Source organism: Motacilla alba, chromosome 26, assembly GCF_015832195.1.
Source record: "Motacilla alba alba isolate MOTALB_02 chromosome 26, Motacilla_alba_V1.0_pri, whole genome shotgun sequence".
Lineage (NCBI taxonomy): Eukaryota > Metazoa > Chordata > Aves > Passeriformes > Motacillidae > Motacilla > Motacilla alba.
This window is the reverse complement of record NC_052041.1, coordinates 4,052,232-4,076,074: the sequence shown is the minus strand read 5'-3', so window position 1 is coordinate 4,076,074 and position 23,843 is coordinate 4,052,232. Positions and strand designations below refer to the sequence as shown.

Sequence of the window (23,843 nt, the reverse complement as noted above, 5' to 3'; positions counted from 1 at the left end):
AGGCTCATTCCTGAGGCCAGGCCTGGAGTGTCCCCTTTGCATCCCAGGCTGGATTTATCCTGGAATTCCATCCCGGGTTGGATTTATCCTGGAATTCCATCCCAGGCTGGATTTATCCTGGAATTCCATCCCAGGCTGGATTTATCCTGGAATTCCATCCCGGGCTGGATTTATCCTGGAGCTCCATCCCAGGCTGGATTTATCCTGGAATTCCATCCCAGGCTGGATTTATCCTGGAATTCCATCCCGGGCTGGATTTATCCTGGAGCTCCATCCCAGGCTGGATTTATCCTGGAATTCCATCCCAGGCTGGATTTATCCTGGAATTCCATCCCGGGCTGGATTTATCCTGGAGCTCCATCCCAGGCTGGATTTATCCTGGAATTCCATCCCGGGCTGGATTTATCCTGGAGCTCCATCCCAGGCTGGATTTATCCTGGAGCTCCATCCCAGGCTGGATTTATCCTGGAATTCCATCCCAGGCTGGATTTCCATCCCAGGCTGGATTTCAGGTTTATCCCAGGCTGGATTTATCCTGGAATTCCATCCCGGGCTGGATTTATCCTGGAGCTCCATCCCAGGCTGGATTTATCCTGGAATTCCATCCCAGACTGGATTTCAACTCCATCCCAGGCTGGGTTTCCCTGGAATTCCATCCCAGGCTGGATTTATCCTGGAATTCCATCCCAGGCTGGATTTCAGTTCCATCTCAGGCTGGATTTTCCCTGGATTTCCATCCCAGCCTGGATTTATCCTGGAGCTCCATCCCAGGCTGGATTTATCCTGGAATTCCACCCAAGGCTGGATTTCAGGTTTATCCCAGGCTGGATTTCAGTTCCATCCCAGGCTGCATTTCCATCCCTGGCTGGGTTTCCCAGGATTTCCATTCCAGGCTGGGTTTCCCTGCATTTCCATCCCAGGCTGAGTTTCCCTGCATTTCCATCCTGGCTGGGTTTCCCAGGATTTCCATCCCAGGCTGGATTTCAGTTCCATCTCAGGCTGGATTTATCCTGGAATTCCATCCCTGGCTGGGTTTCCCTGCATTTCCATCCCAGCTGGGTTTCCCAGGATTTCCATCCCAGGCTGGATTTCAGGTCCATCCCAGCTGGGTTTCCCAGGATTTCCATCCCAGGCTGGATTTATCCTGCATTTCCATCCCGGCTGGCTTTCCCAGGATTTCCATCCCAGGCTGGGTTTCCCAGGATTTCCATCCCAGGCAGGTTTTTCCCACGATTTCCATCCCAGGCAGGTTTTTCCCTGGCAGCAGCAGCTGCCGGCTCCCAGGGCTGGGCTCATCCCTGTTTCTCTCTTGGCTGTGAAACAGAAATCACGTTTTTATGATTTTTTTTTTTTTATTTTGTAAATCTTTACTCTTTTTACACCTTGGTTTTTGTAAGCTGAAGTTTCTTATTAAAAAAAAAATAATTTAAAAAAAAAAAGGAAAAAAAAAAAAAGCCAAACAAACAAAGAGAAAAAAAAAGAAAGAAATTCCAGTGGGTTGTGTTGTTATTCCATAAAATTTAATAAACATCTGGGGCTGGGGGGTACAGGAGGAAATTCCATGCACGTCCTCGAGGAAACAATTCCCAGAGGAATGAATTCATTAATGGGAAACCAATTCTTCCTCTCAGCATTAAAACTTTTGTCCTTCTCACTGCTCCAGGCAGGACAGGGGCGACCAGAGCAGCTCCAGGGGGGACCAGAGAGGCTCCAGGTGGGATCTGAGCAGCTCCAGGTGGGATCAGAGAGGCTCCAGGTGGGATCAGAGCGGCTCCAGGTGGGATCTGAGCAGCTCCAGGTGGGATCTGAGCAGCTCCAGGGGGGACCAGAGAGGCTCCAGGTGGGATGTGAGCAGCTCCAGGTGGGATCAGAGCAGCTCCAGGTGGGATCAGAGAGGCTCCAGGTGGGATCAGAGCGGCTCCAGGTGGGATCAGAGAGGCTCCAGGTGGGATCAGAGCAGCTCCAGGTGGGATCAGAGCGGCTCCAGGTGGGATCTGAGCAGCTCCAGGTGGGATCTGAGCAGCTCCAGGGGGGACCAGAGAGGCTCCAGGTGGGATGTGAGCAGCTCCAGGTGGGACCAGAGCAGCTCCAGGGGGATCTGAGCAGCTCCAGGTGGGATGTGAGCAGCTCCAGGTGGGATGTGAGCAGCTCCAGGTGGGACCAGAGCAGCTCCAGGGGGATCTGAGCAGCTCCAGGGGGATCAGAGAGGCTCCAAAGGGATCTGAGCAGCTCCAGGTGGGATCTGAGCAGCTCCAGGGGGATCAGAGCAGCTCCAAAGGGATCAGAGCAGCTCCAGGGGGGATGTGAGCATCTCCAGAGGGATCAGAGCAGCTCCAGGTGGGACCAGAGCAGCTCCAGGGGGGATCAGAGCAGCTCCAGGTGGGATCAGAGCAGCTCCAGGTGGGATCAGAGCAGCTCCAGGTGGGATCTGAGCAGCTCCAGGTGGGATCTGAGCAGCTCCAAAGGGATCTGAGCAGCTCCAGGTGGGATCAGAGCAGCTCCAGGTGGGACCAGAGCAGCTCCAGGTGGGATCTGAGCAGCTCCAGAGGGATGTGAGCAGCTCCAGGTGGGATCTGAGCAGCTCCAGGTGGGACCAGAGCAGCTCCAGGGGGGATCAGAGCAGCTCCAGGTGGGTCAGAGCAGCTCCAGAGGGACCAGAGCAGCTCCGGGGGGATCAGTGCAGCTCCACAGCTCCAGTCGTGGTGGGAGGGCGAGCTCTGCTCCCGGCAGCTCCGGCTCCGTCCTGGCACAGGAGGCAGCGCGGTCAGGGGAGCCGCTTCTGCTTTAGGATGTGGGGGAAGAGGGGGTTCTCTGGGGTTTGGGGTGGCTCACCCCTGATTTGTGTCACCTCAGGTGGTGACAGCGCTGTCCTGGGGGGCGGGGTGAGTTTGGGGGGGTTTGGAGCTCCAAACTCCGGTGAGCAGGGACAGCAGCCAGGGAAGGGCCGCCTTTGGGAGATTCAGGGTGGGTTTTGGGAAAGGTTCCTCCCCCCGAGGGTGCTGCCACTGCCCAGGCTCCCCAGGGAATGAGCACGGCCCCGAGGCTGCCAGAGCTCCCCAGGGTGGGATTCTGGGATCTCGGGGACGCCCAGGTGGGATTCTGGGATCTCAGGGATGCCCAGGTGGGATTTGGGATCTCAGGGATGCCCAGCTGGGATTCTGGGATCTTGGGGACGCCCAGGTGGGATTCTGGGATCTCGGGGACGCCCAGGTGGGATTCTGGGATCTCGGGGACGCCCAGGTGGGATTCTGGGATCTCAGGGATGCCCAGGTGGGATTTGGGATCTCAGGGACGCCCAGGTGGGATTTTAGGATCTTGGGGATGCCCAGGTGGGATTCTGGGATCTCAGGGACGCCCAGGTGGGATTTTAGGATCTCAGGGACGCCGAGGTGGGATTTTGGGGTGTCTGTGCAGGGCAGGGGTTGGGTTTGATCCCTGTGGGTCCCTTCCCGCCCCTCGGTCCCCCCCGGGCTGACCGGAGCTAGGGGACGGGCTGCGGGGCCATCAGGTCGATGTCGGTCAGGTTCCGGGCCACCCAGACCCCGGCGGCAAAGAGCCCCAGGTTCAGCAGCAGGTTCCTGCAACCACAAAATCCCAGAAGCGCTGAGCTTGGAAAAGATTTCGGGAAAATTCATCTGAGTCCAGGCTGTGCCCGATGCCCTCCCTGAGCACTCAGTGCCACCTCCAGGTGACACCTCCAGGGATGGGCACTCCAAACCCCCCTGGGCAGCCCCTTCCAGCCCTTTCCATGAGGAAATTCCTGCTGATCTCCAGCCTGAGCCTCCCCAGCCCAGCCTGAGGCCGTTCCCTCTCCTCCTGTCCCTGTTCCCCGGGAGAAGATCCCAAATCCCCCCCGGCTGTGCCCTCCTGGCAGGGAGTTGTGCAGAGCCAGAAATTCCCCCTGAGCTCCAGGCTGAGCCCCTTCCCATCTCCCTCAGGATTCTCCGAACCCTTCCCAGCTCCCTCAGGACTCTGCAAACCCTTCCCAGCTCCCTCAGGACCCTCCAGACCCTTCCCAGCTCCCTCAGGATTCTCCGAACCCTTCCCAGGTCGTTCCAGGCCCTCCCAGCTCCGCTCCCTTCCCTGGACCCGCTCCGGCCCCAAAATGTCCTCCCTGAGGCGAGGAGGCCGAACTGGACGCAGGGACCGAGGGACAATCCCTGCCCTGCTCCTGATGCAGGCCGGGGACGGACACCGGGCTCCCGATTCCGATCCCGGCCCCGATCCCGATCCCTGCTCCGATCCCGATCCCTGCCCCGATCCCGATCCCGGCCCCGATCCCGATCCCTGCCCCGATCCCGATCCCTACTCTGATCCCGATCCCTGCCCCGATCCCGATCCCGGCTCCGATCCCGATCCCGGCGCCGATCCCGATCCCTGCCCCGATCCCGATCCCTACTCCGGGCCTGGCCTCGACCCCGTCCCTGACCCCGATCCCGGTCCCGCTCCCGCTCCCGACCTGCGGAAGTCGTTGCGGTCGGTGGCGAAGCGGAAGGCGCTCCGCAGCCAGGCGCGGATGCCCCGCGGCGGGGCCGCCGCTGCCCCCGCCGCTGTCCCCCGCTCCCGCTCCCGCCGCCGCCGCCATTGCTGCCGCCCGCCCGCGCCACCGCGGCACCCCCGCGCCTGACGTCACCGCGCAGCGTGACGTCACCTGTGGCGCGCGGGGCGCTGCATGAGGGCGGCGGGAGCGGGACTGGGATCGGAGCAGGGATCGGGATCGGGATCGGGATCGGGATCGGGATCGGGATCGGCACTGGGACCGGGATCGGGACCGGGACCGGGATCGGGATCGGGATCGGGACTGGGACCGGGACCGGGATCGGGATCGGGATCGGGACTGGGACCGGGATCGGGATCGGGACTGGGATCGGGATCGGGACCTGGAGCGGGATCGGGATCGGGACCTGGAGCGGGATCGGGATCGGGACTGGGACTGGGATCGGGATCGGGATCGGGATCGGGACTGGGATCGGGATCGGGATCGGGATCGGGACCTGGAGCGGGATCGGGATCGGGAGAGGGACCGGAATCGGGACCGGGACCGGAATCGGGACTGGGATTGGGACCGGGACCGGGACCGGGACCTGGAGCGGGATCGGAACCGGAATCGGAACCGGAACCGGGACTGGGATTGGGACTGGGATCGGAACCAGAATCGGGATTGAGATCGGGACTGGGATCGGAATCAGCACTGGGATCAGGATCAGCACTGGGATCACGATTGGGATCGGGACCAGGATTGGGATCAGCACCAGGATTGGCACTGACATCGGGAGAGGAACAGTAAAAGTAACTTATTCTTGCACAGAACTTCTGGAATTAGCAGAGTTTTCCTCTTGTTCCATTTCCCCCCTCCTCTCTGGGGACACTCCGGTGACCAAGCCAGGCTTGGACATGGATGTGGGGGGACATCCTGCCACGCTGTCCCCCTGTCGATCCATCCATGGATTCCATCCCTCCTTCCATCCATCCATGGATTCCATCCCTCCTTCCATCCATCCATGGATTCCATCCCTCCTTCCATCCATCCATGTTATAAATAAGCTTGACCAGGCCAATATTGAAGCAGCAATCAATTTATTAATTAATGTGGTGAAGTATGAGCAAAGCAGCGCTGGGTGCAGATTCCCTCCAGCTGCACGACGATTACAGGTATTTGTGGGGGTACTCATAACCTTTCTCAGCAGCTTCTATTCCCAATTTTTACCTCACAATTCTATAGACTACTGTGAGTTAGTTTTCTCAGGATGTACCCCAGAAAGGAGTATTCCCAGATGGTGGGGTCTGGCTTCCGAAAGAAGAAAGAGGTCTCCCAGCTGGTGCAGTCCAGACTCCAGATGTGTGTCCACCTTTTAATTGCAAAGACCGTAAATCTCAAAGCAGTGATGTGCAGCTTCCCTTGGTCGAAGCCATCAATCCTTGGGTTGATGTTCATCTTCCTTTCTCGAGCTGCTTTTTATTGTTTTGCTAAGGTGTGGAGATAAGCACGTTTCCTCTACATATATTCTAAAGCTATCATTTCAAAGCTCCTTACCACAAGCAATGTTCTAAAATTGTACTTCAAAAGGTGATTATTGCAAAGCTGTTCAAGCAGAGAGTTCCTGTCAAACAGCAACATCCTGAAAGCTTCAATTCCAGTGCTGTAAAGGTTAATTGTGAACAAAGGCTGGGTTCAAAGGCCTTCCATGCTTTACTCCCTCGGTTAGTTATTGGAATTCGTCCTTTAACTGTCCCATGATCAGTTTCCACACATATCACAATCACAGGAGCACACGCTGCCTGTGTGTACCTGACACCAAACACAGCTTTGTGTCTCACATCCATCCATCCATCTATCCATCCATCCATCCATCCATCATCCATCCATCCATCATCCATCCATCATCCATCCATCCATCCATCCATCCATCCATCCATCATCATCCATCCATCCATCATCCATCCATCATCCATCCATCCATCCATCCATCCATCCATCCATCATCCATCCATCCATCCATCCATCATCCATCCATCCATCCATCCATCCATCCATCCATCCATCATCCATCCATCCATCATCCATCCATCCATCATCCATCCATCCATCATCCATCCATCCATCCATCATCCATCCATCCATCCATCCATCATCCCTCCATCCATCCATCATCCATCCATCATCCATCCATCCATCATCCATCATCCATCCATCATCCATCCATCATCCATCATCCATCCATCATCCATCCATCATCCATCCATCCATCCATCATCCATCCATCCATCCATCATCCATCATCCATCCATCCATCCATCCATCCATCCATCCATCATCCATCCATCATCCATCCATCCATTCATCATCCATCCATCATCCATCCATCCATCCATCCATCCATCATCCATCCATCCATCCATCATTCATCCATCACCCATCCATCCATCATCCATCCATCATCCATCATCCATCCATCCATCATCCATCATCCATCCATCCATCCATCCATCCATCCATCCATCCATCCATCCATCCATCATCCATCCATCATCCATCCATCCATCCATCATCCATCCATCCATCCATCCATCCATCCATCCATCCATCCATCCGTCCGTCCATCCCGGCTGCAGCCTCATCCATCCCTGCTGCTGGATTCTCTCCCCAAATCCCACTAATTGATCCTCCCAGCCAGCAGATTGATTAATGGCCATGAGGGGCCCTCATTAGGGGAGCAGCTGCAGAGCCCCGCGTTCCCCCCCGGCTCCCGGGGGCCGCCCTGGCCCCACGCCCTCTTTGGGGTTTGACTCCCCCGGGCTTTGGCTTTTCCCGTTCCCTTTCCTCTGCTGCGTTCGGGAGCAGCGGTTCCACCCGCGGCTCCCTGTTCTGCCCCTCTTCACGGACACTGGGATCAGCGAGCCGAGCCGAGCCTCCCTTCCCCCCGATCCCCTCCCACGTTCCTGGAAGGTCCGGCCCGACCAGTTCACACCAGTTCACACCAGTTCCTTATCGGCGCGTCCCAGCCAAACCCCCCGCGGCTGCCGGGGCTGCTCCGGGCCGGGGAAGGTGATAAAGGCGATAAATGTGATACATGCTCCGGGGGCAGGGCGGGATGGCCGTGCCCGGAGCCAGCCCCGCGGCCCTGGAGCGCCGTTCCCAGCGGGAATGCCGGGGGGCAGGGAGGAGGAGAGGCAGGAGGCGCCGGGCTGGCTCGGGAGGGGATGAAGTGGGTGGGCAGCGGGTTTGGGAGACGCTCCGAGCCGCCTGCTGGGGCCCCAACGCCGGCTGCGGTGCCAGGAGGTGACAGACGGACAAACGGACGCGCTGGGAGGTGACAGCGGCTCCCGGCCGTCCCCGCCGCTCCCCCGGCACGGCAGCAAAGGTGGGTGCCATGGAACCCTGTCCTGCCAGGGCTCTCCAAACCCTCCCACGCTTCCCTGGCCCCTCCTCGATTATGGGGGTCCCGCTCCCCGAAATATCCCGGCACAAGTCCGGGAGCAGCCCGGGGACCGAGAGGCTGGGGCTGGAGCGGGATGGTGGCGGGAGCTGGGAGGGATTCGTGCCCTGAGGGACGCCAGGATCCCCTCTTCCAGGGATATTCCATAGCCCAGGATCCCCTCTTCCATGGATATTCCGTGTCCTGGGGGTTCAGGATCCCCTCTTCCATGGATATTCCACACCCTGGGGGTACAGGATTCCCAGGATCTCCTCTTCCAGGGATATTTCGTGTCCTGGGGGTTCAGGATCCCCTCTTCCATGGATATTCCATGTCCTGGGGGTGCAGGATTCCCAGGATCTCCTCTTCCATGGATATTCCATGTCCTGGGGGTGCAGGATTCCCAGGATCTCCTCTTCCATGGATATTCCATACCCTGGGGGTGCAGGATCCTCTCTTCCATGGATATTCCATACCCCAGGATCCCCTCTTCCATGGATATTCCATACCCTGGGGGTTCAGGATCCCCTCTTCCATGGATATTCCATACCCCAGGATCCCCTCTTCCATGGATATTCCATGTCCTGGGGGTGCAGGATTCCCAGGAGCTCCTCTTCCATGGATATTCCGTGCCCTGGGGGTGCAGGGACCCCCCTTTCAGGGCACCCCCGGTGCCGCTGGGGCGCAGTTTGCGGGTCTTTGCTCCCACCCCGCTGGCGGATCCGAGATTCCCGGAGGAGTTTGGATCCCCAGGGGATCGGGCAGCGGCGCTCCCCGGGCTCTGCGCGCTCCCGTTCCCCGCGAGGGCGGAATCAGCGCCGGGAGCGGGGTGGGAAGAGGAAGGGAAACTCCCGGGGGAGGGACGGGAGCTCCGGAGAGCGCGGGGAGAGCTCCGGCAGGGATCCTCGGCAGGGATCGCTCCCGCCGGATATCGGTGGGGAGCGAGACCGGGCTGCGGGGAGCGAGGACTGGGGTGCAGGATTGGGATTCAGGGAAGCAGGATTGGGGTGCAGGATTGGGGTGCAGGATTGGGATTCAGGGATGCAGGATTGGGATTCAGGGAAGCAGGATTGGGGTGCAGGGAAGCAGAACTGGGGTGCAGGGAAGGATTGGGATTCAGGGAAGCAGGATTGGGGTGCAGAAGTGCAGGATTGGGATTCAGGGATGCAGGGTTGGGGTGCAGAGAAGGATTGGGAAGCAGGATTGGGGTGCAGGGCTCTCCACCCCCTCCACGCTCCAGTGCCGCTTTGCAGGACCTGAGGCTGACACCCCGCAATTTAGGGACAAAAGCGGGGCTTCAGGCTGGCGAGGGGCTCATCCAAACCCCCGTGTCCCCACGCGGATCCCTTGGGGACATCACGGGGTGACCCGCCGGGTTGGCGATGACACGTGGCAGGGACAAACAGAGCCTCGGGCAGGCAAAGAGGGTGCCAAGGCATTTCCAGTCCCGTGTCACCCCCAGGGGACAGCGAGCGGGTCTCGGTGTCCCCAGCTCCGCCGTGTCCATGCCGGTGGCCCTGGAGGTGTCGCGGTGGCCCTGGAGGTGTCGCGGCGGCCCTGGAGCTGTCCGGACGCGGGGCTGGCAGCACCCCGGGTGGCACCTGGCTGGCAGCGTCCCCAAGCCGGCAGTGACGTCCTGTGGGACGTGCTGAGCCGGCCTCTCCCTCGCAGCGGATCCCGCGGCTCTCGGGCAGGATGTTCCACCCGCCGGGCTGCAGGAGAGGCTTCCCCAGGGAGGTACGTGCGGCTGGGAAGGTTCTCCTGGGCTCTCCTGGGCTGGGGTGGGAGCCCAGCAGCGCCCCGGGGCCACCCTGGGTACCCCCAGTCCATCTCCACCCCTGGGATGCCGCGGAGCCGGGAGAACATCGCAGTTTGGGGAGCAATCCGGGATCATGCCAGGGCAGCCGGGCGGGCTCCTGGCTCCCCATCCCTGGCGGGACAAGGGGCTCTCACTGCGGGCTCTGCTCTCTCCACAGCCCGCCCCGTGGTGGGACGGACCGTGGCCGTATCCCCCCACTGGCCCCGAGGACACCTGGGACAGGCCACCCTGGGACGGGCCACCGTGGGAGCAGCAGCCCCGGAGACGGCAGCGCAGGAGGCGCCCGGTAAGGGACAGGGCTGGGGGGAAATGTCCCAGGGATGTGTCCCAGGGTTTGTCAGGGAGACCCTCCCAAGTGACAGCAAGGAGCCCCTGGCTCAGCAAAGCCCGTCCCCAAAACCAGTCCGGACATGTCTGGATCCACTCGTGGTCCCCCGGGCACAGGCAGGAGCTCCCGGCTTCCTGAATTCCCAAAAGGAGTCTGGAAATGTCAGGATCCATCTGAAGGGTTCCCACTCCCCCCCAGGATTAAGAATGGCAAAACAAATACATTTCCAGCGGTTGAATAAAGAATTTATTTCCACGGGTGATTGGACCAGAGGATGTCCAGCAGTTGCCTGCAGGGCACTGGGGATGGTGTCATGAGTGAGGTCCTGGATGTCTCATTTAATAAACCACAACATTGGAACCTAGCAGCAGCTTTATATGAAATGAACACAATCGAGTAAGCGTGTGCAAAGTAAACTTGGCAGTGATTTCAAGGCTGATTCCTTAATTATCCCAAGCCCTATTCTGTTTTGGGATGTTACTTATCTCAAGCTGCATCCTGTATCCTATTTTCTCATGAACATCTGAAAACGTCTGTTTTGTGACACTAATTACAGACCCTTTTCCTCTTTTCCTTTTCACAGATGTTTTCTAAAATATCAATGTATTTGCAATGGCTAGCACGAATCATCCTCATTTATCACAACGGTCGCACCGGGGCGCTGCTAATTGAATCAATAGTTTCAAAGTTAATTAGCAATTACAGCTTGGGTTGGTGCTGCTCACCCAGGCCCGCACAAATCCCTTTGGCTCGGCCTCCAGGAGTGACCCTGAAGGGCTCCAGAAAGGAATTCAGGCACTCCTGGGAGGGCCGTGCTGGGAATTCCCCTGTTCAAAAGTGGGGTTCAGCACGGAGTGACAGATTTTTGGGGGGTTTGGGGAGCATTTGTCCTTAAAAAAATCACATTGCTGCCCTCTGGTTCCTCCCAGGAAGCATCTGCCCCTGTTCCCATTTGCTCTCGGGGTTTCACATCCTCGCGGGGTTTCGTTTTGGGATATTTGAGTCATGCTGCTCTCAGGGCTCTCCAGTGCCGCTGATTTTCACTGTTAGGTGGAATCTGAGCTGGCTCGCCCCGACTGCATCCTGCTGCAGAGGGGGATTCACCCCCAAATCCAAAGCCGGGAGCAGCAGAGGCACAGAGAGCCGAGGGTCGGGGTGGGGAGGGGGAGCAGCAGGAAATCCCAAAAACCCCTGTGGGCTGTGCGTGTCCTCACCGTGCCCTTCCCATTGCAGCCCAGCCCCAGAGCCTTCCCTGGGGACGGCCCGTGGAAGGAAGAGGAGGACAGGAGGTGGGCACCCCCCGACTGTCCCCAGCCACCCCCGTGGGGTGACAGAGACGCCGTGCCGGGAGCTGAGGATGACTTTGGAGAGTGCTGGTACCGGGTGAGGGCTGGTGGCCGGCGGCTGGTGGCAGCCAGTGGCTAAAACGGGGCAGGGGCCACTCACTGCCCGGTGACAAGGACGGTGTGTGGGGACCCTCTGCGGTCACAGCACGCCCCGTCCCATTCCCTAAACCCATCCCATCCCTGCAGGATCCACCACCTGACCCCTGGCCCGAGTACCCCGAGGAGGAGCAGCCCCCGCCCTGGCCCCCCGCCGACCCTCCAGGGTGGGTGCCAGGCTCGGGGGGACCCTGTGGGGTGACAATGAGTGACACCAGCACCGCTGGGAGCTGTCCCTGCCTAGGCGGGGATGGCAGAGACCCCTCCCAACCCAAACCCCCTCGTGGGGCTGTGCTCCTGCAGGAATCCAAGGGCTTTCCATCAGCACCGCCCGCCCTGGAGCCACCGCCCGGCCGGGAGGCCACGGGGCCACCTCCGCCAGCTGCTCCTGGTGCCCCGGGCGTGGTGTCCCCGACCCCCCCGAGGTCTGTGCTGCCCCCGTGCCGGCTCCCCGGTGCCCTCCAGCCTCTGCCAGGCCAGGCTGAGGAGTCTCTGCCGCTGTTCCCCACCCTGCAGGGCACAAGCCGCGCTCCAAGCCCTCCTCTCCCGCCCCCTCCAAGAGGAGCCAGCCGGCGGCCAGGAAGGAGCCGGAGCCTCCCCGGGACCCTGCTCCTCCCCAGGGTGCTGCAGAGAGGCCGGAGCAGCCGCAGGTGAGGGGTTTTACCTGTCCCCCCCATCCCACGGCAGGGGTGTGCTCGCCCTGAGCCTTGCACGCTGTCCTGGTTTCCTGCAGGATGTGCCAGTGGGGACTGGGGGGGTCCAGGAGCCCCCCAGTCCGGCCAGGAGCCCTCTGGAGAGCCCAGCTGCTGATGCTGGTGCTGCAGAGCTGCAGGTAGGAGATTCCCCCGTCCCAGGGGTGCTCCCACCTCTGGAGCTGCCTGGCCCCGGGGTCTCCTTGGCTGCTGGGGCATCTCCCTCCTCCCTCATCCAGCCCTTCCCCTCTCCGCCTCGCTGTCTCTTTGCCAGGCACGGAGCTTTTCCAGGCTTTTCTCCGTGGTTTCCTGTGGGTTTTAGTGCCCTGTTTATCCCATCCCATGGATCCCATCCCACCCCATGGATCCCATCCCATCCCATGGATCCCATCCCACCCCATGGATCCCATCCCATGGATCCCACCCCACCCCACGCGTGTCCCCACACCGTTGCCTGTCCCCAGGTGGAGCTGGAAGCTGGGCAGACCCCTGTGGGCAGCCAGGATCAGGATCCCTGTGCTCCAGCAACAGCTTCAGCCCCTCCAGAGGAGACCTCCAGGAATCCTGAGGTCCAGGAGCACCTTGAGGTATGGGACTGCGGGGCAGGGGCGCGGGATCAGCTCCAGGCTCCCCAGATCCTCCCCAGCAGCAGCACACAGCTTCCCCCGGGGATGTTTTCTATTCCTAAAGCGGAGCCTGCAGGGAGGCTCAGCCCCTTCCCAATCCCTTTGTCCCCTCCCCGTGGGCCCCACCATGCCCCCGTCCTATTTGCACAGCGTGGGGAGCTAATCCCGCTCCTCTGGAACCTGAAGGGTTTAACGAGGGGTGATAACTGAGGCACGGAGCAGTAAAGCAGAAGTGGCAGTGCTGGGTGCCCGAGGCGTGCCCGCTGCTCGGCCCGCAGCCCTCTGTGCCCCTGCAGCTGCACAGTGACTTCCTCAAATTTCTTGGCACATTCTCGGGGCAGGTTTGCCACCGCTCCACCCTGGGTTGAATTGGGATCCAGCAGCGCCGAGTCCGCTGCTGCAGGGTGCGAGGGTCCATCCAGGCGCTGCAGGGTGCTCCTCTGGGGGTCTCCTGATGCCACTTCAGACCTGGTTCTCTTTTTTATGGCGTTTTGTTCTCTGCTCGTGCTATCTTGGTTGTGTATTTTGCATGAAGGGTTATCTCCTGGGACAGCCCTGCTTTGTGCACGTTTTCAGTTACACAGTCCACAAAGGCGATTACAAATTTGTCTTCAGTCTAAAAGCAGTCACAGTTTACAAGCAATTAGCATTTATAATAATGATTTGCCAGGGCATTGTAGCGAAAGCCAGATTCACTTGGTGTTTATAACACGCAGGTAGAGCCGTGCAGCCCCGGTGTCCCCAAGGCTGGCAGCGGGCATGGGGCACGTCCCCAGAGCCCAGCAGCCCCTCCAGACCCTGCCAAGAGGGAGCTCCTGGAATCCAGCTCCTCTGGAGAGGCGGGGGCTGAGCTCAGCCCGCGTTCCTGGGAGCAGCCACCCCACGGAGCAGGAGAAGCTGAGGCAGAAGCTGCCCAGGATGGGGTGAGTTGGGGACGCGGGGCAGCTCCGTGTCCCCACCCCGTGACCCCACTGCCAGCGGGGCCGTGCTGGCAGCGCTGTCCCCCTGTCCCAGCACAGCCGCTCTCTGTCCCTCAGCATCTGCAGAGCCTTCAGCCACCCGAAAACCCTCAGCTTCCTCCAGGATCTGCAGCGGAGCCCGAAGCCCAGCCCAGCCAGGCTTCTCCTGGTGCCTGCGCCACACCGGAGACCTCCCTGGAGCCCCCGCACCCGCCTGGGGCCGGTGACACCAATCTGGTACGGGGTCTGGCTGCTCCCCAGGCACCCCCAGTGTCCCCCTGGGCTTGGGGACACTGCCCCAGCCGGAGGGGGACCCCCGTGGCCTGCAGGGTCTGGGGTTGAAGGGCGGCTTTGTCTGGAGGCAGAGCCCGTGTCGGCCCCGCCGCGATGCCGACAAACGGGACGCGGCTGGGAAGAAAGCCAGGGAAGGAACCCGAGGCTCGGGGGTGCTGGAGCATGAACAGCCCTGCGCTGGAGCTCTGAGGAAGCCGAGGAGAACCCTCCAGAGCAGCTTAATTACCGCTAACGAGGGAGAGAATTGGGGCAGAGGGGGAGCGGGGGCAGCTCTGGCACCTGAGGGAAGGGTGACAAACCAGTGGCTCCTTCCACAGGGTGACCAGCCCCGGGCAGGTGACCAGCCCTGGCAGCCCCAGCTGGGCTCAGTCCTATAATGTTTTTCCTGGGGTTTGGAGCTGATCTGATAAGCTCTCAACACCCCAATGTTACACCCCAGAATAGCTCTGCATTCTTTGGGAGGCATGAAAGGAGCAGGAGGCTGCTGTGACAGCGTCAGGAGCAAAAAAGGTTTAATAAAGGCAAAATAACAAACTCAAACCAATCCAGGTGCAACAGGTCTGTGCTCCTGGTAAAGACACCTCACAAAAGCGATTTGGTTTCTTTGTTCTGTCCTTTTCTACTCAATGGCCCAAGCGGGACCTTTTGGCTCATGGCCGATTAGCTGTCCCCAAACTTGAGGTGAAGCCCCCAAGGTCCTATCAGTGACTTTTCTACCTGATCACTGGGAGAAAGTTCTGGGTTCTTTCCTTTTTGGGGGACAGAGGAAAGTTCTGTCCCTCTGTCCATAGGGGGCACGTTCCTACCCAGTCCCTTTCCCCTCTGAGCCTTGCTTCCCTTTCCCACCTCCCAGGCTGTGTCTGGCCAGCAGCAGCTCTGCTCCGAGCTGCCCACACCGCTCCCGGCCGGCATTGACTCCCGCTCCGCCGCCGTCCTCAGAAGGAAGGCGAAGATCGAGCTGGTGAGTCCTGGCAGCCCTGGGCGGGCACCTGAGGGTCTGGGAGCAGCTCCAGGATGGGGGATCTCACCTCAGGAGCTTTGGGAGTGATGCTGGGTGGTGGTTGGGGAGTGAATTGGGAGTTTTGGGGGGCCGGCAGGGGGAGGTGCAGTGGGTTTGCAGGGGCTCGGGTGATGTTCGGGGGTTTGGGGACTAAAACAGGGGTTGTCGGGGCTGGGTTTGGGGGGCTGACCCCGTGGCCCTCCCCTGCAGTCGTACCAGCAGTTCAGCCTGAGCATTGCCGTGGTGGCCACGATGCTGCTGCAGAAGGAGCCCTCGATGGAGGCGGCGCTGGGGCTGGCGCTCAGGGCCAACCTGCGCCAGTGCCGCCTGCACCACCTGCAGCAGCTGGAGGAGTTCATCGACAGCCTGGACTCGGACACCTCCGGCCTCTGATGGCAGCCACCCCCTCCTGCCAGCGGGCTGGGGGTGGCGGGGGCTGGCACGGGGCTGTGACAGCGCTTTGGGCTGCTCGGGAGGGTGCTGAGCCCGCGGGACGAGGTGGGAGATGCTGGCAGCCCCACTCTGTCTCTTGGAGAAGGAGGGTGAGCAGGATGTGTTTGGTTTTAGCCCTGCCCAAACCCCTGAGGGCAGCAAAAGTGTTACTGGTTTTACTGGGCAGCAGTCCCTCTCCTCCATTCCTGATTGCCGGGAGTGTGCCCCCAGACCCCAGCCAGCGTTTTTGGCTTTAAATTACAAATAAACCGTGTCCTCTTTGCAGCCCTTGCTCTGCCATCGTCCTGTTCCCGCAAGGGAGGGGTCCCACAGTGAACAGGGGGCACAGGTCACCCCTGGGGACCTCCCAGCCCTGGTGACATCGTCAGTGTCACGACGGGCTGGGAAGGAACAGGGCAGACCCTGCGTCCAGATTTCAGCCAGACTTTATTGGAGCTTCGTCACCGGCGGCAGCGGAGCTGCGCCCGGTCCCCTCCCCGTGGTGGCAGCGGGGACACGGTGCCACCAGGGATGCAGAGCAGGTGGCAGTGGGGCACGGAGGAGCCCAGGGAAGGATCCCACGAGGATCCAGCGGGGGGATGCAGGCAGCTGCCCTTGTCTGGCCGCTCTCCCCGGAGGCGCTGGAGCCGGCCCCGCTCCCTTCCTGCTTTACCTGTTCCTGCTCGGGCAGAGGCTGGCAGGAATTGCAGGCTCTGCTCTGCCAGCACCGCCTGGGGCCAGGAGCCCAGCAGCTTCTCCCAGCAGCTTTGGGCCGCCTCCAGGACGCGCCTGGGACGCGTCGAGGCCGTGGCAGGACGTGGCAGTGCCACTCGGGTCCCCGCTGTTAGGACACGCTGCAGTGCTTGGCCGTCCTGCCCCTGCCCCTCCCCGGGGGCTCCCTGCCCAGGGAATTCATCCCGGGCTTGGGGATGGGCTTCCCGAAAAAGAAACCCTCCTCCTCCGAGTCCGAGTCCGAAGATGAGGAGCAGGTGGGACACCAGGAGTCCTCCTCCTCCTCCTCCGTGCCGTGCTCTGCCCGGGGGCTGTGTCGGGGAGGGGAGGTGCCCGCTTGGAGCTGTGGGGTTCCACTGCCTGCAGCTGTTCGGGGTTCAGGACCCCCCAAAAGCGGGTGGCCCAAGGGTCTGGGCTCGTTGGGCTGCTCTGGGCTGGGCTGGGGGGCCGAGGGGTGGCTGCCTGGGGGGCCCAGCATCGCCGGGTGCTCCTTGGTAGCGTCGCTGCTCCGCTCCCGTGCGGCTGCTCCGAGATCCTCGGGGCTCCTGAACGCGGGGTGCACCGGGGCCTGATCCGAAAACGCCTCTGGAAGAGGGGAAGTGGGCGTAAGGGAGGAAGGAGAAGCTGAGCCTGGCCTCCCACAGCCCTCCCACAGCTAGGGTTGTCTCGGGACACAACGGGGTGGCACCCACCCACCCCCAGCTCCCACCGTGGGGAGGTTATCACCACTTCCCACAGTGTGACATTCCCAGTAAAGTCCCCAGGGCCTGGATTTGCTCCTGCTCCCTTCCCACCCATGGCACAGGGCCCTTCCAGCCCCAAAATCCCCTGGATTTCTCCCACCCCATGGCAGCAGGATCCTACCCCCCAAAATCCCCAGAACCTGGATTTGCTCCCACCCCACGGCAGTAGGGGCTGATAGGACCTGGATTTCTCCCCTCCCACCCCACGGTAGTAGGGCCCTACCAGCCCCAAATCCCCAGGATTTCTCCCCTCCCACCCATGGCACAGGGCCCTACCAGCCCCTTCCCCCCGCTGCCTGCAGCCCCCCGCTGCCGAGCGGGACAGGGGCGTGGAGTCGGGGGACGGAGCGGAGGCGAAAGCCGAGTCGGAGGAGTCGGAGGCGGTGGAAGAGGCGTCCTGGCCGCGGCTGCAGGTGTCGGAGCAGAAGAGGCGGCCGCGGCGGCAGGTGAGGGGCTGTCCCCGCAGCGGTGCCCGGCACAGGCTGCAGCAGAAGCAGGAGGCTCGGGCGTGCCAGTGCAGCCCCTGGTGCGTCACCTCCTCGCTGTCAGCACCTGCGGGGCAGCCACAGGTGAGGGAAAGGTTCTCCAAAACCAGAAAAACCCAAAAAAACCCCAAAAAAAGGTGCCAAAATCCACGCTCTGAAGGCTGGGTGAGCCCTGCAGGGGTGGTGGCCGTACCGATGGGGTCCCCGCACGCCTGGCACGGCTCGGCAAAGAGGCTCTCGAAGCAGCCCCGGCAGCAGGGCCGGCCGCTGCGCATCACGTAGCGCTGCCCGCGCAGGGGCTCGTCGCATTCCAGGCAGCAGAAGTGCTCCAGGTGCCAGCGCCGGCCCTCGGCCTCGATGCACTCCTCCATGAAGATCAGCTGGAGTGGGAGAAGAAGCGGCAGCCTCTCAGCACCCCGCTGGAAACGCCGCGGTGCTTTGCTGCGCCGGGCACTGAGGAGGAGCCCCCAGCCCGTGGGGCTCTGCAAGGCTCTGCAAGGAATATTCCTCCAGCCCATCAGGGGTTTTGATGGATTTGGAGCCCCCAGCTCGTGGGGCTCTCTGCAAGGAATATTCCTCTAGCCCATCAGGGTGTTTTTGGTGGATTTGGAGGCCCCAGCCCATGGGGCTCTCTGCAAGGAATATTCCCCCAGCCCATCAGGGTGTTTTTGATGGATTTGGAGCCCCCAGCCGAGCTCGGGGGCATTTAACAGCCAAAGGGAGGTCAAAGCCTCCCCCTGTCCAGCACCCACCTGGTCGCAGGAGGCACAGCGGGGTCGGAAGAGCTCGGCGTGGTGCCGGCCGCAGTAGATCCTCCCATCCTGCTGGAAGTAGATGAGATCCACCAGCTGCTGGTGGCAGAAGTGGCAGGAGAAGCAGGACGGGTGCCAGAACTGGTCGCCCAGGCGAGACGCTGAAATCCCCGGGTCGCCTTTGTTCAGCCTCCGGCCGCACTGCAAGGCAGGGGGACACGGCGTTTGGGGCAGGGCTGGCTTTTGGGGACGGGTCCTTGCCAGGGAACGGGTGTGGAGGGGACACCTCACCTTCCTACAGGGACAGCCGTGGCAGGGACCCGGCACGGGGCACGCCAGGCCCTGTCCCAGAGCCTCCTGTCTGCGGCGGGCGCTGAAGGCGCGGAGCTGGCGCCGCTCCTCCTCGGCGAGGCCGGGGCAGTAGCGCTCCTGCGGGGCACGGGGGTCAGGGCTCTGGAGCCTTCTTAGGGTTTTGGGTTTTATCTTTCCATACATTTATAATCCTGCAGGTCTTTAGTGTTTAACTCCAAACTCCACACACAGTGTGAGCTGCTGCTTTCCCATTCTGACACAACAATTCCTCTCCAGGCCTGGAATCAACAACACCTCCCTGCCTCAGGGCCCAAGAGATGGAAACAAAAGCTGGGGGAGCAAACTTGGGGTCAATGACTTGGTTACCTGAAACTGGAATTGGAAAATTAACCCCCAACATGCAAATGGCCCAAATTATAAAGGTGTGAAACCCCAGGGCCCGTGGTCCATTTTTGGGTGGGCTCCATCTGCCCTAAATGTACCTGGAGGCCCTTCAATAAATAAAACTGCTTTTTATTCCCTTAATTCTGTCTGGCCTCTGTTTCTGGGCAGTCTCAACATCAGCTGAGGCAGGGGAGGGGAGCAGCAGCCAAAGAAGGGGGTCTCACATCGCAGTCCTGGGGAGGCAGCTGCTGCAGGAGCGCTCTGGCGCGGAGCCGCGTGCGGTCACAGGCAGAGCCCGGCGGCGGCGAGCGGGGCGCGAAGCGCGGCGGCACCTTGGGAGAAACGGCAACTTCAGAGGGGGGTTCAACCCTGTTTGGGGGGCTAAAACACGTGTTCAACCCCAGAAACGGGGTGCTGTGGTGTGGTGTGGGAACCACGCGGGGCTGGGGGCCAGGTGCTGCCCACCTCGGGGGGTGCGGGCTCCGCGGAGGGCTCCAGGTACTCCTCCAGGGCACAGCCGGAGTCGCTGTCGGACGAGGCCGGGGGGAGGCCCCCGGGGGTGCCGCAGGGGGAGGGCTCGTCCCGCCGGGGCCATGCAGGGCTGGGCAGGGACATGAGCTGCGGACACAGAGCCAGAGGCGTCAGGCACGGGGCAGGGAGCAGGGATCCATCCCCGCGCACGGATCCCGCGTCCCCGCGGCAGCGGGACAAGCGGCTCCTCATCCCTCGGTGGGATCCTGGGGCACGTCCAGCTGGGACGGTGCTCCAGGGCACCAGGACCTCGAGATCAGGGGCTGAACCACCGCAGGAATCCAAGGGATTTTTGGGGGGATCCTTTCTCTTTGGGGGTTACAGCAAACCCACACAAAGGACAGGGGCACTTGGCAGGGCTGGGGCTTTGTCTGTTGAGTGGGATGGGGATGGGAATGGGATGGGAATGGGATGGGGATGGGATGGGGATGGGAAGGGGATGGGGATCCATGGGATGGGATTCATGGGATGGGATCCATGGGATGGGATAGGGATGAAGCCAGGCAGGGAAGACCCCAAATGCCCGAGCTCAAGCTGGAGCAGGTTTTGGAAAACAGCAACACCCGCAGCAGGAGCTTTCCCCCAGCTGGCACGGCTAATCCCAGGTCTAGTGGCCCATCCCTGAGTGGGAACAGACCGAGGTTGAGCCCAACTCAGTGGAAAATAATTCCTTCCCCTCGGGCTGCCATTGTTCTGCCCAGGGCTGTTCCTGCCGGCTGCCCCAGCCCACAGCACACGCCTGGCTCGGGGTCAGGCAGTGGAAACCCATCCGGAGCCGTCCCCTCCTCCCCACGCGGGCGCTTTCCACCACCGCGCTTCCTTCCTGCCCCGGCTTCCCAAAACAAAGGCCAGATGCCGATGCGGTGGCTCCCGGGGTTCCCTGGATGCCAGCCCAGAGCCTGACGCCCTCAGCCCGCGCTTCCTGCCCTGCCACGGGGAGCCAGGGTGGGATGGGGCGGAAAATCACGAGGCCGTGACCAAACACGCCCAGGGATTCACCCCTGCAGCGCCCACCACGGATGGATCAACCCCTCTGGAAAATGTTCCACTCTCAGGGATGAGGGGGTGAGAACCCCCGGACCACGAAACTTTGGTCCTCCTACACCTCTGGCACCGCGAGGACCCGTTCCCTGCTCCGCACTGGGGTGCTGCTGGTGCGTCCCCCCTGCCAGGGACATCCCAGTGTCCCCAGTGCTCCCACAAACACCTCCGGCCCTCCCCGTGAGCCCCTTCCCGAGCAGCACCTCGGGGCGCTGGGCTGTGCCAGGGGGCAGCTCTGGAGCCGGGAGCGGCTGGGATCCGCCGGGGCAGCTCAGGTTTCCCTGCCCTGCTGCCGGGTCAATGATTAACGCTGCACATCGGCTAATCGGGGAGATAAAACAAAAGCCCTGCTGGCTTTTCCCTGCCGTTTGGGGTCTGGAGCCCTGGGGCAGCCCAGGGCGGGTGCAGGGCTGGTTGTAGGGTGTCGTTCAAAGCTGTGCTTTGGGATAGGGATGTGGCAATCTGGCTCGGCCGGCTGTTCGCTGCCCAAAAAGAGCCTTGCTGGCTCGGTGAGGCAGCGCAGCTGGGCCAGGGAGCAGCCTCGGCTCTACCGGAGCAGCAGGGGTGGCGGAGACCCTGGGGTGCTGAGTGGGGACCCTCGCGTCCAGCCCCAGCCCTGCTGCCGCCTGCTTTGGGAAAATGTCCCCATTTCTCCCTCCCGCGGGAGGTGGGGGCTGCGCTGGCCTCATTAAGCCTCCAAGCTGCATTTGTGTAATCTCTTGGAACTTTGCTGTTAATTAGACCCCTGCGATGCTCTGGGGACTCGGGGGGGGCTGGCGGTGCCCCAGCGCCGAGAGGCACAGGGACCCCTTGCCAGGGCCACCAGCGCGGCGGGGTGACACCGGGGGAGGGCGGCTTGGGCAGGGCTCGGGGCTGCCGTGAACGCACGGGGATGTGCCGGGGAGCCCAGCCCAGCCCAGTTTGATGCGATTACTCCGGCTGGCAGCCGTCTGGGCTGGAAACGAGTCCCTGTAATTAGCCCCAGACGGTGACAGAGGTACGCGCCTCCCATGCTAAAGAGCCAGGCAGCCCCAACAGGTCTGGCTCCTCCGCTGCCCGGCCCTGTCCCCTCTTCCTTCCTGCCCTCCCTCGCTGCCTGCGGGCGCTGCTGCCCTTCCCTTCCCTTCCCCGCCGAGGGATGCGGGGATGCTCGCAGCCTGCCTCAAACCCGCGGCTCCGGCGCCGGGGGTTGGTGGCACCGTGGTGGCACTTCGGGCCTCTCCCTGCCAGCGAGTCCCCGAGAAGGGACGTGCGACAGACCAGTCGGGCAGGCTGGGTGGCACCGGCTGTCATTTGCCTTGGCTGCAAATCCTCGGCGCTGCCTGTGGGAGCTCCTCCGGATGCGTTCGCCCGAGCTCCTCTCGCTCTCCAAAGGGTCGGAAGCCGTCGCGGCTCCCTGGGTACAAGAGGCTGAAATTCCTGGGAATTCTAATCTGATCTGGCTCGCCGGGAGCAGCCCCCGTCTCCAGCTGGCTGCGGGAGCCCGTGTGGGCTCCGGGCCCTCGGCTGCCAAGGTCACACATTAACCTGGAGCGCAGCCACCGCAGCCCGCTCGGAATTCAGCCCCGGCTCCCTGCTCCAGGGAGCCGCATCCCTGCCTCGAGTCTGCCTTTGCAGAGTCCCCAGGGAAACACAACATCTCCAAAAAGCCCCTCCAAGCAGCTCTGGCAGCTCCCAGGGGCGCAGCTCCACGCTGGCCTCACCCACGGGATAGCCTGTTTTTGTTTGAGCTCCCGTCAACACAGCTGCGCTGCAGGAGCAGGAAGAAAGGTGGGAGAGAGGAAGGTGGGAGCGAGAAAGATGCAGAGCAAGAAAGATTGGAGCGAGGAAGATGGGAGCGAGGAAGATGGGAGCAATAAGGACGCAGAGCAATAAAGATGCAGAGCAATAAAGATGCAGAGCAATAAAGATGCATCTTTTGGGGCGAGATAAGCTGAGGTCTGGCAAGGAGAGCCGGAGCAGCAAGTCCTGCCCGACTGGCAGCAGGTCTCACCCAGGAGCCCACGGTGCCTTTTGGACCTGGGGTGGCACCGGCTGGAGCAGCCCTTGGTGCCACTGCTGGGCACAGCAGAGTCGTGGCCCTCGCTTTAAAAACGTCTTTGCAGCCCCCCCCGAAACGATGGGGGAGGGTCTCAGCATCCTGCTCTGCCACCCGGCACCGTGTCACCAGCGGGGACCGCGGCCTGCTGGCTCACCAGGGGATGTGCCAGTGCTGCCAAAGGCTTTTCCTGCCGTGTTTTCCCGCAGGCGCGGCGGGGAGCTGTAACCCATTAACCCACCCTGGCTCACCCATTCGTACACGGACCGAGACCCCCGCCCCTCCTCTCCCCGCAGCCACCGGGACGAAGATTCGCGACCCCTCCTCACCCCACTGGGGTGAAGACCCCTCCCTCCACCCCTCCCCGCGACCACCGGCATGGAGATTCGTGACCCCGCCTCTCCCGGTGACCACCAGAACGAACCCCCCCACCCCTCCCTGTGGTCCCCAGACTTCATCCCGGCAGGTCCAAGGGGTGCAGCTCCATCCCCGGCCCCGCTCATCCCATTCCCGGCCGATCCCCGCTGGAGCGGTGGAACCATCCCCACCTGCCCGCTCCGGGCTGCCGGAGCCTGGCACGATGGGACGGGCGTCACCTCCTGCTTTCAGGGGACATTTCCCGAAAACAAAGACCGCGGGACAGCGATATTATCTCCCTCCCCCCCAAAAAAAATCTCCGAACAGCCAAAATCCCCCTGCTCTGCCTCATTCCCATCCCCGGCCCCTCGCAGGGACCCTCCCGCTGCCCCCTGCTCTCAGTCTCCCTCTCCCCCGCCTCCATCTCCCCCCGGAGCCGGGAGAGCCGAGCCGGGAGCTCTCCCAGCCGCACGTACCTGCCCTTTCCCGGCGCTCCGGGCCCCGCGCTCCGCCGCTCCGGGCTCTGCCGCCCGCTCCAGCCCCGCGCCGGCCGCCGCCGTCCCGCCCTGCTCCGGAGGACGCCAGGGAACGGAGCCTGGGCTGGGAAAACTCCGCAAAGCGAAAGGAAAACATCCAAGCTCGGTCAGGGGAAACAGTATTTTTTTTTTTCTTTCTTTCTTTCTTTCTTTCTTTCCTCTCTCTCTGTTTTTTATCCCCTGCCTGCCCAGGCGCTGGCTCCGCGGCAGCCGGGGTCCTAATTAGAGGCTTTTTAGCCTAAACCTCGGGAGCCAGCCAATGGCTGGAATTCCAGGGCAGGCAGGGAGGGGAAGGGGGGGGGGACATTAACCCTACAGGGGAAAGAGCCGCCGATGACACCTGGCTCGCTCCTACCTCTCGTTTTCCCTCCCCTGCATCTGCGGCTCGGTTCAGCCCGGGTTGCCGTTTGATGACTTTTATGAT

The 23,843-nt window shown here is 61.8% G+C and overlaps 3 protein-coding genes across 5 annotated transcripts; 1 reads left to right on the top strand and 2 right to left on the bottom strand.

The window, feature by feature from the left end:
• Positions 1-2,552: 2,552 nt before the first annotated feature.
• On the bottom strand, positions 2,553-5,270 carry TOMM6 (translocase of outer mitochondrial membrane 6). The gene is made up of 4 exons (XM_038162309.1): positions 5,220-5,270; positions 4,460-4,623; positions 3,477-3,578; positions 2,553-2,738 (listed from the first exon to the last, which is right to left on the bottom strand). The coding sequence occupies exons 1-3, from the start codon at positions 5,268-5,270 to the stop codon at positions 3,482-3,484; spliced, it is 312 nt and encodes a 103-aa protein (XP_038018237.1). The 3' UTR covers positions 2,553-2,738; positions 3,477-3,481.
• Positions 5,271-7,076: 1,806 nt separating this feature from the next.
• Positions 7,077-15,793, top strand: LOC119711958 (basic salivary proline-rich protein 1-like). 3 transcript variants are annotated; one of them, XM_038162723.1, is made up of 13 exons: positions 7,077-7,862; positions 9,588-9,653; positions 9,893-10,021; positions 11,297-11,446; positions 11,596-11,672; positions 11,809-11,930; positions 12,022-12,155; positions 12,239-12,337; positions 12,662-12,784; positions 13,540-13,746; positions 13,861-14,019; positions 14,930-15,037; positions 15,287-15,793. In XM_038162723.1, the coding sequence occupies exons 2-13, from the start codon at positions 9,612-9,614 to the stop codon at positions 15,467-15,469; spliced, it is 1,533 nt and encodes a 510-aa protein (XP_038018651.1). In that variant the 5' UTR covers positions 7,077-7,862; positions 9,588-9,611; the 3' UTR covers positions 15,470-15,793. The 3 variants fall into 3 exon arrangements, with proteins under 3 accessions (XP_038018651.1, XP_038018652.1, XP_038018650.1); XM_038162722.1 differs by lacking the exon at positions 7,077-7,862 and adding an exon at positions 8,286-8,942 and having other exon boundaries at positions 9,586-9,653; XM_038162724.1 differs by lacking the exons at positions 7,077-7,862; positions 13,861-14,019; positions 14,930-15,037; positions 15,287-15,793 and adding an exon at positions 8,239-8,850 and having other exon boundaries at positions 13,540-13,676.
• A 145-nt stretch (positions 15,794-15,938) lies between these two features.
• On the bottom strand, positions 15,939-23,568 carry PRICKLE4 (prickle planar cell polarity protein 4). Its single transcript, XM_038162725.1, has 8 exons — positions 23,360-23,568; positions 19,382-19,534; positions 19,141-19,248; positions 18,512-18,649; positions 18,221-18,421; positions 17,662-17,848; positions 17,260-17,535; positions 15,939-16,825 (listed from the first exon to the last, which is right to left on the bottom strand). Exons 2-8 carry the CDS (start codon positions 19,529-19,531, stop codon positions 16,353-16,355), a joined length of 1,533 nt encoding a protein of 510 aa, XP_038018653.1. The 5' UTR covers positions 19,532-19,534; positions 23,360-23,568; the 3' UTR covers positions 15,939-16,352.
• Positions 23,569-23,843: the final 275 nt, after the last annotated feature.

Coding starts and splice junctions, on each gene's coding strand:
- LOC119711958 (XM_038162722.1), top strand. CDS start 8,378: ATGGATATTCCATACCCCAGGATCCCCTCTTCCATGGATATTCCATAC. Junction 10,022..11,296: donor GGCAGCGCAGGAGGCGCCCG/GTAAGGGACAGG, acceptor TTCCCATTGCAG/CCCAGCCCCAGAGCCTTCCC. Junction 13,747..13,860: donor CAGAAGCTGCCCAGGATGGG/GTGAGTTGGGGA, acceptor TCTGTCCCTCAG/CATCTGCAGAGCCTTCAGCC.
- PRICKLE4 (XM_038162725.1), bottom strand. CDS start 19,531: ATGTCCCTGCCCAGCCCTGCATGGCCCCGGCGGGACGAGCCCTCCCCC. Junction 17,849..18,220: donor GCTGTGCCTCCTGCGACCAG/GTGGGTGCTGGA, acceptor CTCCCACTCCAG/CTGATCTTCATGGAGGAGTG. Junction 16,826..17,259: donor GCAGCGGGGGGAAGGGGCTG/GTAGGGCCCTGT, acceptor CCCCTCTTCCAG/AGGCGTTTTCGGATCAGGCC.
- TOMM6 (XM_038162309.1), bottom strand. CDS start 5,270: ATGTCAGTGCCAATCCTGGTGCTGATCCCAATCCTGGTCCCGATCCCA. Junction 4,624..5,219: donor TCCTGGTCCCGATCCCAATC/GTGATCCCAGTG, acceptor CGGTGACGTCAG/GCGCGGGGGTGCCGCGGTGG. Junction 3,579..4,459: donor GACCGCAACGACTTCCGCAG/GTCGGGAGCGGG, acceptor TTGTGGTTGCAG/GAACCTGCTGCTGAACCTGG.